Here is a 15,104-nt window from a genome sequence, read left to right as displayed (position 1 = left end):
CATAGAAATTTTATGACCAGAGCCTCTAAAAAATATTTGAAGGTGGCATGTGATTTCAATCCTAGATATCTGCCAGAAATAGAAATATTAATCTTGGTTTGCATTGACCTTCATCATCTATCGGAAAGATCAGTCGGACATTGATTTGGCTCAAAAATGGTTGCAGTACATACTATAAATGTACCATTCCGTTCTCTCAGGTAACAGATTGACTACCAACTGCTGCCCATAAATTATTGAAATTAGACAGTTTCTTTCCTCAGCAATCTAGGTACCAGCAGAGGCCTAACAGGCTAAGCGGAAAGCCCTTCCCCTTCCTTTTTATGTGTATATCTCTGTATTTCAGTTGTTTAGGAGTTCAGTTTGACTTCCAAATTCTTTCCATTGCCAATTTGTTTTTGCAAATTGTGCTACTTGTCTAAAATGACACAAGATGGAGGATGAATAAGACCAAGATGAAAAAAAAAATTACAAAAATAAATAAATTATCCCCATATTTTTTTTTTTTTGCCCTCAACTTCACCCTAATGTTACACCTCACAACCTAAGTGAGTGTCATCCCATGGAATGTTTGAGTTCTCAGTGGGAGAGCCCCTCGTTATATTGTCAATGACATTTAGAAGCCCTTGATATGGCAGTAGGCTTCCAAGCTTGAGAACAAGATGTAGAGGAACCAAAGGCCGACGAAAAGCAGGGCAGTGAGGGTCTTAGAGAGACGAGAGCCCCCCAGCTCACCGCCTATACTGGGCCTGCGGCGGTACAAGAGGACACCGATGCTGATAAACGCGAAGATGGTAAAGAGTGTGACCGAGAAGGCCAAATTGCCGGCATCCACCATAAAGTCTTTGCCTTGGATGGCCCAGTAGATTGCAGCCACAGACCAGGCCACTCCGATGCCCAAGAAGACATTCACTGCATTGCTGCCTGTCACATTGCCGATACAAGCGTCTGCGTACTGGTCCTGTTGTGCAGCCACCTTGCTGGCAAAAGTGTCTGCAAAAGAGAAATATAAAAGATAATTACATTATCTAGGTTTCTACTTAGTGCATAGGCTAGAGGGAACTTAAAGTGTGAAAAACATGAAGGCTGCCATTGTTGTTTTGGTACATGCTAATTTAGTGGTTTCAACTGTTACTGATTCACTCACCAGGAACAAGTAATCATATCAGGACATTAGAAAACACATGGTTTGCTGCATGCTTCTTTCTGAGTCATTGACTTAGAAAGTACTGTGGACACTGGATCAGCATGCCTCCTCAACATTAGTAAGTTGAGAGTGTCTTTAGTAGCAGGCTGGTTCCTGTGGAAGAACTCTTCTCCAATATTTCCTATGATTGTCAGCTCCATCTAGTGGCCATAATGCAGCATTTTCCTGAAATACCTCAATCAGGAAACTACTGCATTAGGGCCACTAGATAGCGCTGATGATCATTAAAAAATGCTATGGCATTAGCACAGCAAGTTTTATGAAATGTCCAGAGTTCACACTTTTTTTATTCAATCTACACTATGCAATCTTCTTTAAATCTACCACTAACTATGTAGTCCAATAGCCTGCCTTATTTGACATTATTTTTATGAATTATGCAGGTTTGTTCTCATATTACTTAGTTTTAGTAAATCTAAAGGAGATTGTACTATCAGAGTGTATGACCAGCTTAAAGATTTCAACATTCAATACACTGAAGTCATTTTTTGATAAAAGTAGGGGAAGCCCTTCCCATGGTTGTTGGTTATTTGTCTAAAATACTGGGCATTTCATCCTGTGAGCTTAGCCAAAGAAGAGGTTCAGTCAATCTAAATTCTCACCCTTTAGCAGAGATAATTTGAAGACATTCCTGGGCACCTGACCATGTTTGCAAGAGATCCTGAAGCAGTATTTCATTCATGGTATTTCAGAGCTTCTGCTTCCTTTAATGAAATTAAGGGTGGAGGGTTGGCAGGGTAGCAGGAGCCTTTTTTGACCACAGTTCCAAATTAAAGTAGCCATACAGCCCACTGGTTGAACAAGAGAAATTCAGTTGATTTCCCTATCCATGCTATGGATAGATCCACTGCCATCTATTGTATTTAGACAGCCCCTGCACCTGAGGCCACCTGCGTCCTAGCAACCAAGGACGCTAGGTGGCAAGAGCTGTTTGCAAACCAAATTGCATTGTCTGATGTATGTAAACATTAGCACAAATGATTTATATACTGTATGTATACAGTGTACAGACAAGACTTTACGTAGGATCTTGCTGCCAGCAAGATCCTATGTAAAATTACATGGCCATGTGCATGAGTCTGAATTGTGTGGCTGTGAGTCAGCTATGCTAGTACAGAGAACTACTAAAGGGGGAGGGCAAGAAGCAACAATTTCACTGAAATTAAAAAAAAGCATTTTAAGGCATTTCCAAGGAAATCAGTCACACATCATAACATTTAGGGGTACACATAGGCGTGCGCACAGGGTATGCCCAGGCACACCCTAATCCCCCCATGCGCATTAGTGTTATCGTTCTATGTAGCAACAGGAACATGGGAAAGATCTCCCTCTTACCGGCTCTGCCATAAGAGAAGTGTTTATCCTTTTCTCTTTCACTGTGCCAGCAGGGAGATCAATGTGCTGGGGTCATATATATGTAGATACATACACATGCATGTGTGTTTGAGCTTAAGGGTGCGCACCCTAATGCATTAGGCTGCGCACACCTATGGGGGTACAGAACTAGAATATTATAAAAAGGTGTGAAACTTCGATTGAGCTGTAAAGCCCAAGTTTAGTTCATTTCTTTTCTTTTTAAATCAGCACAAGGGACAGTACTTATATGCAATGGGAAGTATCTCTTGTGCTGGTGGCTGTTGTCTTGGTTGAAACCTTCAGTCCTCTGACCCTCTGTCCCTCCATACCCCCACAGCGGTAATCTTCCAGTGCTGTGTGGGTTAATACAGACGCTGGACCATGCACAGGCACTCAGCAAAAGTGCTGACTATCCTGTTCCATCCCTTCCTCCATTTGTAGGCGTACTATAACTTTCAGCAATGAAAAGTGCTTTTTGAATGGGGGAGGTGGACCTTTAATTTAATTTAATTTAATTTATCTGTTCGTCCTCCATTCATAGGGCGCTTTTTGGAAGCTATAGTACAGCTTCTATGAAGGGAATGGGGGGTGAAAAGGGTGGGCAAAGTAATTACTCTTGACGAATGCCTGTGACAGGTCCAGTGGCTGTATTAACCCCCAAAGATTACCACTACAGGGTATGTGAGGGGGCAGACGGTGGAGGCTTTCAACTAATGCCATGTACACACGGGCGGACTTTTCGACCGGACTGGTCCGACGGAACGAATCCGTCGGACAATCCGACCGTGTGTGGGCTTCATCAGACCTTCAGCTGACTTTTTCTGTCGAAAATCAGACGGACTTTAGATTTGGAACATGTTTCAAATCTTTCCGACAGAATCGAGTCCGGTCGAAAAATCCGTTCGTCTGTATGCTAGTCCGACGGACAAAAAAGGACGCAAGGGCAGCTATTGGCTACTGGCTATGAACTTCCTTATTCTAGTCGTTCAAACCAACGGACTTTTGAATGGACTTTAGTCCGTTCGTGTGTGCGCAAGTCCGGTCGTTCGAAAGTCCATCGTAACTCCGTCGGAAGTCCGTCGGAAAGACCATCGGACCTTTGATGCTGAAAAGTCCACCCGTGTGTACACGGCTTAAGAGAGCAGCCACTAGCACAAGAGACATTTTTCATTGAATGTATCGTCCCTTGTGCTGATTTTAAAAAAACTATTTACCTAAACTTAAGCTTCAAGAATCTTTGCATCCTGAAATTTAATTTGATCATATGACAAAAGAATAAGGCAAAGCTTCACTATAGCTGTTTATATTACTGGATCTACGAATTGTATTGACATGTGCTTTTCTTGGCGAATGCAACCTTTGCTGATGTATTTTTTATCATTTGCTCTGTCTGAATGACCTAGTTTTGTAACAAAGCTTTATGGGTTCATCACTTTCGGGTCCTGTGTGACATCAGTTCCAGGCTACGAACCGGAACAAGGCTTGGAGTGCACGCCGGCTTCGGGCAGGCTTGGGGAAGCCATTACCTATTCCCACACATGCTGTACATGCTGGTGCCAGTATCCCGGCACATTACCATGTGAGTGCAACTATCTCTTTTTGTTTTGAATGCCAAATTTTTAATAAAATACTACGCTATGATACTCTTTAATATGACTCCTACTGGGTCACTTCACCTCTGATGGGCAGTCATTTGGAGGAACACACTGGAGATAAAGATTAGGAGAATATCAGCCTAAGGGGGCAAACAGTGCATTTTGACCTACCCAAAAAAAGGGGTCAAACATTTCTGGTGAGTTTACATTCACACTTTTTGGCACTGTGAGGTCATAAGGAGGCGGGGTCACCGGGTGATGTTGACCACGCCCCCTTATGACCTCACAGTTCCAGCATGCCCAGGGACTGTGACGTTATAAGGGGGCGGGGTCACCGCCTATATAAGTCCATTGCGGAGCGCTCAGAGAGCATAACAGCTGAAGAGAGCATCGTGTCAACATCGGAAGAAGAGAAGAGGGGAGAAGACGACGCTGAAGTCCGGGCCACCGCTAGCAAAAGAGCGACAAAAGAGCAGAAGATAGCGGAGGAGCCCGGCAGAAGAACCAGAGAGCGGGAGAAGACCCCCAAAGTCGGAAGAAGACCCCCGAAGTCGGAAGAAGACCCCGGAGCTGTCTAATAAATTACTTTAAAAACCTGTCTATTTTTTTTTTTATTGCCACTTTTTCCCTAGGTGAATGGGTAGGGGTACCATGTACCCCTACTCATTCACATAGGGTGGGGGGCCGGGATCTGGGGGCCCCCTTATTAAAGGGGGCTCCTGGATTCCGATAAGCCCCCCGCCCGCAGACCCCGACAACCAACGGCCAGGGTTGTCGGGAAGAGGCCCTTGTCCTCATCAACATGGGGTGGGGGGGCCACAGGGCACCCCCCTGCCCCAAAGCACCCACTCCCCATGTTGAGGGCATGCGGCCTGGTACGGTTCAGGGGGAGGGGGGCGCTCACTCATCCCCACCCCCATTCCTGACCGGCCGGGCTGTGTGCTCGGATAAGGGTCTGGTATGGATTTGGGGGGGGACCCCACGCTGTTTTTTCGGCGTAGGGGGTTCCCCTTATAATCCATACCAGACCGAAGGGCTTGGTATTGTCTGAGGGGGGAACCCCACGTCAATTTTTTTTTTCATTTTGGCGGGGTTCCCCTTCATCCTCAGCACACAAGTCGCACCGCAAGTCGGATCATGATGATCCGACTTGCGGTGCGACTTCTATTCAAATCAATGGGCTCCCATAGGGAACCATTGATTTTGAATAGAGGCAGAAACGCCGAACGAGGCTTAACGCTCTTTTTACAGCGTTAACCCCTGTTTAACACCTTTTACTGGTTTCTGGCGTTTCCAGTACTGCTCTTGAACGCAAATTTCTGGCGTTCAGAAAAAAAACCATAAACTCCACTGCTCATTAAAGCTAAAAAACGTCCATGTGTGCATGGACACATAGGCTAACATAGAGTGGAGTTTATGGGCTTTTAAAAAAAACGCCCAAACGCCAATAAACTGCAGTCTATCAGCTCCAGTTTGCATGGAGCCTTATGGTCACGTTTCATTGTTTATCATAAGATGGGCCTACTTTTTTGTTGTTTTTATATATCCTTGCTGCCCTTGACTTGTATCCCGTCATTGTTTGTGGGAGATGGATTACTGTACCTGGGATGGATGTGCCAAGAGCCACAAATACCACAGCGGTGACCGAGTCCTTCAGTCCAACGGTGCAGCCAAAGTGCGAGGCCAGGTCCCCTATGACTGCAGTCAGCATCCCCACAATGATAATACAGACGAAGAAGCAGGCCCAGCCATTCCAGTATTCTGTGGGGGGCACAAAGGCAAAGAGCACTTTCCAGAACACAGTCAGGAAGTGCATGACATAATCAAAACAAGATGGAAGCTTTTCTTCTCTGCCATCGTCATCTTCTTCCTCGTCACCTGCGGGAAAGGGAAGCCAATTTAAGCAATGAAGTCTTTTACTCTGCCTCTCTTTAAAGTATGAAGCTGGAAGCAGGTGAACTCAGGGATTTCCACTGTGGTTTTATTGCTGTCAAAGTGTAGGCAGGGCGCGGACCTACTTTCTCAAAACGTCTTGAGAAAGGTGGGCTACATCCCACCAAAGTGTTGACAAAAGTAAAACCACATTGGAAATTCCAACTGTTGCAAATCCCTCTGTGTGCACCTGTTACCAGCTTCATGTTCTACATACAGTACCTTCTTCATGGATTGCATCCAGGCCAGTATCCCTATAAGCATGTGCAGTGGTCCATTTCTACACTACATACAGTATCTCACAAAAGTGAGTACACCCCTCACATTTTTGTAAATATTTTATTATATCTTTTCATGTGACAACACTGAAGAAATTACACTTTGCTACAATGTAAAGTAGTGAGTGTACAGCTTGTATAACGGTGTAAATTTGTTGTCCCCTCAAAATAAAGCAACACATAGCCATTACTGCCTAAATCGCTGGCAACATAAGTGAGTACACCCATAAGTGAAAATGTCCAAATTGGGCCCAGTTAGCCATTTTCCCTCCCCAATGTCATGATGTTAGTGTTACAAGGTCTCAGGTGTGCATGGGGAGCAGGTGCGTTAAATTTGGTGTTATCGCTCTCACTCTCTTATACTGGTCACTGGAAGTTCAACATGGTACCTCATGGCAAAGAACTCTTTGAGGATCTGAAAAAAAGAATTGTTGCTCTACATAAAGATGGCCTAGGCTATAAGAAGATTGCCAAGACCCTCAGAACAGGCCTCGCCATGGTCGACCAAAGAAGTTGAGTGCACGTGCTCAGCATCATATCTGGAGGTTGTCTTTGGCATATAGATGTATAAGAGATGCCAGCATTGCTGCAGAGGTTGAAGGGGTGGGGGGTCAGCCTGTCAGTGCTCAGACCATACGCTGCACACTGCATCAAATTGGTCGGCATGGCTGTTCTCCCAAAAGGAAGCCTCTTCTAAAGATGATGCACAAGAAAGCCCGCAAACAGTTTGCTGAAGACAAGCAGACACAGGACATGGATTACTGGAACCATGTCCTGTGGTCTGATGAGACCAAGATAAACTTATTTGGATCAGATGGTGTCAAGCCTGTGTGGTGGCAACCAGGTGAGGAGTACAAAGACAAGTGTGTCTTGCCTACAGTCAAGCATGGTGGTGGAAGTGTTATGGTCTGGGGCTGCATGAGAGCTGCCGGCACTGGGGACCTACAATTCATTGAGGGAACCATGAATGCCAACATGTACTGTGACATACTGAAGCAGAGCATGATCCCCTCCCTTTGGAGACTGGGCCGCAGGGCAGTATTCCAACATGATAACGACCCCAAACACAGCTCCAAGACAACCACTGCCATGCTAAAGAAGCTAAGGGTAAAGGTGATGGACTTGCCAAGCATGTCTCCAGACCTAAACCCTATTGAGCATCTGTGAGGCATCCTCAAATGGAAGGTGGAGGAGTGCAAGGTCTCTAACATCCACTAGCTCTGTGATGTCGTCATGGAGCAGTGGAAGAGGACTCCAGTGGCAACCTGTAAAGCTCTGGTGAACTCCATGCCCAAGAGGGTTAAGACAGTGCTGGAACATAATGGTGGCCACATAAAATTTTGACACTTTGGGCCCAATTTGGACTTTTTCACTTAGGGGTGTACTCACTTTTATTGCCAGCAGTTTAGACATTAATGGCTGTGTGTTGAGTTATTTTGAGGGGACAGCAAATTGACACTGTTATACAAGCTGTACACTCACTACTTTACATTGTAGCAAAGTGTCATTTCTTCAGTCTTGTCACATGAAAAGATATAATAAAATATTTACAAAAATGTGAGCGGTGTACTCACTTTTGTGAGATACTGTATATACAGGCTGTACTAAAGTAATGCCAAAGCATGCATAACGTTTTTATTGACTTGCTTACCGGTAGGTCATTCAACTTTTACATGGTGTTAGAGTAACTCTTCCACTATAGTAACTCTTCTTCTTTTTGATTGCAGGTAAATAATGGATTCCAAGCGGGAGCAATGTGCAGTCATTGAGTTCTTGACAAAGGTGGGGTGCAAGATGTCCGACATCCACATAAGGCTACAGAATGTTGTCACCATTGGCAGGAGCAATGTGCTTATATGGATGGGGAAGTTTAACCCTTTCGCTGCCAGATTCATAGGTTGTACGGACCTGACAGCGGGGTGGTTTACACACATTCCCAGTGGATTTTGTGTAAATCTGACAAGCAGCTCCTGCGCTGCGCTGCCGCCTGATTGCTTCCACACACCCCGGTAACGGTAACCCTTCGCGCGCTCCCGCCATGTATCCCAAGCTGCGCTTGCCCTTCTGCGGGACTGGGACCAACATAGCAGATGCTTCCAGGTAGGAGGGAGGCGGAAGAACAGATACACATCCACTCTCCTCCCCTCCTTTTTGCTGACCCAGTAAGCTATGTGTTTAACGTCACTCAGTGTCCCCGGCCAGCGTGGCAGGGAAAGAATGTGCTGCAATGCAATCTGCATTGTATTACATTCAGTTCAGCACAGAGGGGACATGCAGGGTCTTTTAGACTCTGGATGTCTCATTAAAGTGAACCTGTCACCAAAAAATCATCACATAGGGGACTTTTTGGAAAAAAAATGTAGGTTAAAATTTTTTTTTTTAACAGTAAAAAAAGTTGCACCCAAGAACATAAAATCCCCTCACAAACAAATTTTGAGGCACGCCCAGATATAGGCATGTATGAACGTAAACACAAGTGCCGGGGTGCCTAGACATGAAAACGTCACGCTGGAGTGAGAGCGATATTTCTAGCACCAGACCTCCTCCATAACACTAAACTGATGCCCTATAGGGGGCTTTTAAAGTGTCACCTATGGATAATAAAGGGTTTCGAAGTTGGTTGTCATTTCACGGGCACACGCAAATTTAAGGTTTGACATATTGGGTATCTATTTACTGGGTGAAACCTCATCTCTTAGATTTTACAAAAAAAATAGGTAATTTATTACGTCTGCACAGGGGCGGATCTGGAGGGGCAACGTGGCAATTCCCCCCCCCCACCCGAAAATATGAGGAGGAGGAGAGCCCCAGCATTCAGAGAGGAGCCTTCTTTCTTCTACGCCCTGAGCTGAGAGTGTTGGCTCCACCCACCTCCTCCCTCCATCTTCTCCACACTGCAGGTTGCAGCGCGGCGTGTACACAGGAGCAAGAAGCAGTGAACACTGTCATCTGATGCTGCCCTGCCTGCAGATAGTGTGCAATTACTGGGACCCCGCTCATCTCCATTGCTCCTGCATGGGAGCCCCTCCCCCCACACCAGAGCACCAAAATATTTTATCAAAAGTGAGTAAAAAAATGAATCAATGTGTAAAAGTACAAAATACATGTGTGCCATTATTTATGGAAAAAAAAATGCTGCAGCTGCCCTTTTAGTCTTGTTCAATGTTAACTCCTTCAGCTCTGGAAAGTTAACCCCCCCCCCCCGTTCATGACCAGGCCACTTTTTGCGATACTGCTCTGCGTTACTTTAACTGACTGACAATTGTGCGGCCCTGCGACAATGTAAAATTGATGGGTTTTTTTTCCCACAAATAGAGCTTTCTTTTGGTAGTATTTGATCATCTCTGCGCTTTTCATTTTTTGCAATATAAACAAAAAAAGAGTGACAATTTTGAAAAAAAAGCAATATTTTTTACTTTTTGCTATAAAAAAATGTCTTCATCAATTTAGGCCAATATGTATTCTGCTACATATTTTTGGTAAAAAAAAACAAAACCCAATAAGTGTATATTGACTGGTTTGCACAAAAGTTATAACACCTACAAAATAGGGGATATAATTACAGCATTTTTATTTTTTTATTTTTACTAGTAATGGAGACGATCAGCGATTTTTAGCGGGACTGCAACATTGCAGCAGACAGATCAGACACCTAACTGACACTTTTGACACTTTTTTGGGCACCAGTGACACTAATACAGTGATCAGTGCTAAAAAACATGCACTGTCATTGTACTAATGACACTGGCTGGGAAGGGGCTAAAATCAGGGGCGAGAAAAGGGTTAACTGTGTTCCTAGGGGGTGCTTGCTAACTGTGTGGAGCATTGATTCACTAGATGAACAGAGTGATCGGTGTTCCTGCTAGCAGGAACACAAGATTACTCTGTTCATCTCTGACAGAACGGCGGTCTGCCTTTTTTACATTGGCAGACCGCCGTTCCATCTCTGTGGGGAGAAATTGCGGGTCTCCGGACTGTATGATACGTTAAATACAGTTCTGTAAGCAACATCTTATTTTCTGGCAGTGCCCCTCCCGAGATTTGACTCTGGATCCGCCACTGCGTCTGCATGCCCTAAAATTAAACTTTAGTGTACTTTTTACTGACACCTTTGTGGTAATATCGTGTGACATAAAAAATTGCCACTTATTTTTTTAGGGTGTCTGCTTTCAGAAAATATATAATGTTTTGGAGGTTTTATGTAATTTTCAAGGATAAAATTATTTTTTTAAGCAAGTGTGCAAAAAAAAAAAAAAACGCAAAAACCGGCTCTGGCAGCGAAAGAGGAAAACCAGTAATGAAGACAATCCACGCAGTGGGAGGACATTAACTGCAACCACAGCCTGCACCCTTCCTTTGTCGGGAACTCAATGACAGCACGTTGCTTCTACCTGCAATCCATTATTTACCTGCAATGAAAAAGAAAGGTTACTATAGAGGAAGAGTTACTCTACAAGTACATGTCTAGGGAGGATAGTGCATGTGTACACATGACACAAGGAACTAACAGAATAGTGCAATTTACTGCGTGTCTGACATTTTGGCTAATCACAGGCTGTCTTTGCTTTTTTTCACCTGAATGGGTCACGCTCAGTGGGTGCTATGCTCGCTGAAATGGATGGGGTATAATTCCTGTAATGGCCACGAAGCAGAACATTTTGGCTGTGGGGCATGTTTCCCATTCGCTGCCTCTGTAGCTAAAAGGGGTGGTGGGGGGGGGGGGGGGCAGTAAAAGTGCAGCTCAACCGTGGAGTTTAACCGCCTAACCTCACGTGTAAACAACCCCTAGGAAGATTTTTGTAGTTTCACAATATTTCCATGTGCCTTCATCGATCTCACTCTGGTGCAGTGGCTGTGAAAACTAAAAACAATACCAAACTAAATATTAAATATTGCAAAATACAAAAAATGTACTCATTCATTAAATAAGGCATTTAGCTAAATACCGCATGAGTTATTGAAAACATTCATTCTGTTTTTAACGCTTAGGCCCCTTTCACACTGGGGCGGAAGGGGGCGTCGGCAGTAAAACAGCGCTATTTTTAGCGCTGTTTTACCGTGGTATTCGGCCGCTAGCGGTGCGGTTTTAACCCCCCCGCTGGCGGACGAAAAAGGGTTAAATCCACTCGTATAGTGCGGCTATAGCCGCGGTATTGCCGCGGTATAGCCGCGCTGTCCCATTGATTTCAATGGGCAGGAGCGGTTTAGGAGCGGTGAATACACCGCTCCTTCACCGCTCCAAAGATGCGGCTGACAGGAGATTTTTTCTTCTCCTGCCAGCGCACCGCTTTAGTGTGAAAGCCCTCGGGCTTTCACACTGAACAAACAGCGGGGGCTGTTTTGGGGCGGTTTGCAGGTGGTATTTTTAGCGCAATAACGCCTGCAAACCGCCCCAGTGTGAAAGGGGCCTAAGTGAGTAGACTCCTATATCTTTCACTGTGAATGGAGCTATCATATATAGGGCATGGGATTTATAGATGCTTTGGGTATTTCATGATTTGTGATTTAAGTTTTCTGTCTTGACGCTTTGATGTCTTCTTTGGTCTACCAGTATGCTTGCCACAACCACCTTCCCATGTTGTTTGTATTTGGTCCATGTTTTAGACACAGCCGACTGTGAACAACCAACATCTTGTGCAACACTGCGTGATGATTTACCCTCTTTACCTACATACTAACATGCAGATTTAATCTGATGCAGGTGTTAATGTTTGTAATGAAAATTTACAGGGTGATTCCATAATTTTTTCCTCAGAATTGAGTGATTCCATAATTTATTCCCTGTGCTTGTTCTATAAATCTAACTGGTACTGGCCACCACAATTATTTTTCTTGATTTCTTTTAGTGTTTCTTAAAGCCAGAAAGTTGCCATTTGAAATGCCTTTAGTTTTTGGCCATGTCTGTGATCTGCTTTTTTTCTACAACAATAAACAACTGAAGGAAGATCCTCAGGAACTGGTGATTCCATCATTTTTGCCAGGGGTTGTATGATCTCAAGGTAGCTGGGACCATAGTCACCAAGAAAACAATTGGTAACACACTACGCCGTGAATGACTGAAATCCTGCAGCGCCCGCAAGGTCCCCCTGCTAAAGAAAGCACATGTACAGCCCTGTCTGAAGTTTGCTAATGAACATCTGAATGATTCAGAGGAGAACTGGGTGAAAGTGTTGTCAGATGAGACCAAAATCAAGCTCTTTGGCATCAACTCAACTCGCCGTGTTTGGAGGAGGAGGAAAGCTGCCTATGACCCCAAGAACACCATCCCCACCATCAAACATGGAGGTGGAAACATTATGCTTTGGGGTTGTTTTTCTGCTAAGGGGACAGGACAACTTTACCACATCAAAGGAACGATGGACGGGGCCATGTACCGTCAAACCTTGGCTGAGAACCTCCTTCCCTCAGCCAGGGCACTGAAAATGGGCCGTGAATGGGTATTTCAGTATGACAATGACCCAAAACACATGGCAAAGGCAACAAAGGAGGGGCTCAAGAAGAAGCACATTAAAGTCCTGAAGTGGCTTAGCCAGTCTCCAGACCTTAATCCCATAGAAAATATGTGGAGTGAGCTGAAGGTTTGAGTTACCAAACGTCAGCTTCAAAATCTTAATGACTTGGTGAGGATCTGCAAAGAAGAGTGGGACAAAGTCCCTCCTGAGATGTCTGCAAACCTGGTGGCCAACTACAAGAAATGCATGACCTCTGTGATTGCCAACAAGGGTTTTGCCACCAAGTACTAAGTTATGTTTTGGGAAGGGGTCAAATACTTATTTCACTCATTAAAATGCAAATCAATTTATAACTTCTTTGAAATGTTTTTTTCTGAAAAATGTTGTTGTTATTCTGTCTCTTAGTGTTAAAATAAACTTACCATTAAAATTATAGACTGATCATTTCTTTTTCAGCGGGCGAACGTACAAAAGCAGCAGGGGATCAAATACTTTTTTCCCTCACTGTATATATCAGCTATCAGGAGTGCTCTTTGTGCTGCCCAGCCACCATTTTTAGTATCTCCATTCATGTATAAACCTATGTAGACGACAAACGTGTGTGCACATGTGGCGGATCAGTTTCAATAAAGTGATCAGTAATTGCTTCTCAAGAGGTCACATGGGAATACCTCAAATTATACTCTCATTGGGCTTCTTAAAACCTGAGATGTGCCGAAAAATGAAAACACAGCTGTCTCATTGTATTTTCCCTATTCCAGTCACAAGAGGGCAGCAAGTAGCTTTGGCTCTTCTATGTAAGACTATCTTATTTTATAGTATTGGGCAGCCAACATAGTGCACCACCTTGAGTTAACACCACAGGCCATGATGAGTTTATTTCACCTGCACTGACAGTGATGGCTTCCATGAACTGTTCTCTCCAAGAATGAGTACCAATCACCAGGGCCAGGTTTGTTTTCTTTATAAGCTTGTCCACTGTGCTCTGTAGGGAGAAGGCACATCAATAAGTAGGGCATTGCAGACATAGTATAACATAGTAATGATTAACGTGCAATAATCTGTAGAGTTCAATGTATTTTAATTTTTTAGATTTCAGTTATAATACATTTGAAACTGAAAAAGCAAGTGTCTTTGCCAATGTGTAGTAAAAAGTCAGTACAAAGCCTTGTTCTTCATAATAGTTATTGAAAAAGAAAAGGTAATAAAAGGTAAGTAGTGCATGGTGATGGACTGACTGTTAGTGCTATATATAGGGAAAGTTAGTGTTAGGGTATCAGGAAGGGGTTAGAGAGTTAGTGTTAGGGTTACATAGAAGGTTAATGTTAGAGTTATAGGGGGAGTTAGTGGTAGGGGTTACAAAAAGAGTGAGTTTTATGGGTACCGAGAGAATTAGTGTTAGGTATATAAGGAGGGTTAAACTTAAGGTTAGGTATAAAAACATAAAAACCTTTTTCCCCTTTTTTATAAGCGATCACATTGCCTCTGTTCTCAGCTGCATACTGTAAGAGCTGGGGGGAAGAGAAGCAGCAGCACACTGAGCTTCCCAGTGAATGGCTGTGCAGCGGGGGGCGTGTCAGGACAAGTCTGATCATTGGAGGAGAGCACACTGAGTTCCCAGCATAGCTAGAGAACTGACCATGGTGTGCTCTCATGCCTAGTGTGGCCAGTTTTTAATAAGAAAGCCTAGGGACTGACAGGAACACCAGGGATTTCACACAAAGGAAGCAATACAAAGAGAAAAGGATACTTTCTCATACAAGTACATGGCACAGCAGGCACATATCAGCAATATGAAATGTTGGGGTAACAAACGATTTAAGGTTACAATCATAGTTAGGGATACAGGTAGGGTTAGAGGTAGGACAAGGGAAGGTTACAATTGAGGGTTGTGTTAGGGCTACAGAGAGGGTACATGTTAGGGCTACAGAGAGGGTACATGTTAGGGCTACAGAGAGGGTACATGTTAGGGTTACAGAGAGGGTTAGTGTTAGGGGTGTAGGACGGGCTACTGTAGGGTTACAGAAAAGGTCTAAATTAGGGTAACAAAAAGAGTTAGTGTTAGGGTTACAGAGCATTAGTGCTAGGAACACAGGGAGTGCTAAAGTTAGGGTTACACAAAGGGTTACAGTTAATGTTACAGACCCAATTAGTGTTCAGGTTACAGGGAGAGTTATGGTTAGGGCTAAAGGGAAGGTTCATTTTAGGGTTACAAGGGGAAGGGTTGTGTTAGGGTTACAGAGAGTTAGTGTTAGGATTATAGAGAGGGGTAGTGTTAGGGTTA

At 44.1% G+C, this 15,104-nt stretch overlaps 1 protein-coding gene across 2 annotated transcripts in view; it reads right to left on the bottom strand.

The window, feature by feature from the left end:
• Window positions 1–357: 357 nt before the first annotated feature.
• Window positions 358–15,104, bottom strand: part of SLC8A2 (solute carrier family 8 member A2) — a 290,495-nt gene continuing 275,748 nt past the window's right edge. For both annotated transcript variants that reach the window (XM_073598698.1, XM_073598697.1), the window contains 3 exons: window positions 13,706–13,805; window positions 5,761–6,036; window positions 358–993 (listed from right to left, as the gene is read on the bottom strand). In XM_073598698.1, the coding sequence (XP_073454799.1) occupies window positions 617–993; window positions 5,761–6,036; window positions 13,706–13,805 (753 nt within the window). In that variant the 3' untranslated portion in view covers window positions 358–616. The remainder of the gene's footprint in view (window positions 994–5,760; window positions 6,037–13,705; window positions 13,806–15,104) is intronic.

This window comes from Aquarana catesbeiana, linkage group LG09 (assembly GCF_042186555.1).
Source record: "Aquarana catesbeiana isolate 2022-GZ linkage group LG09, ASM4218655v1, whole genome shotgun sequence".
Taxonomy (NCBI): Eukaryota; Metazoa; Chordata; class Amphibia; order Anura; family Ranidae; genus Aquarana; species Aquarana catesbeiana.
The sequence above is the reverse complement of the archived record's forward strand: the minus strand, read 5'-3'. Positions and strand labels throughout refer to the sequence as shown.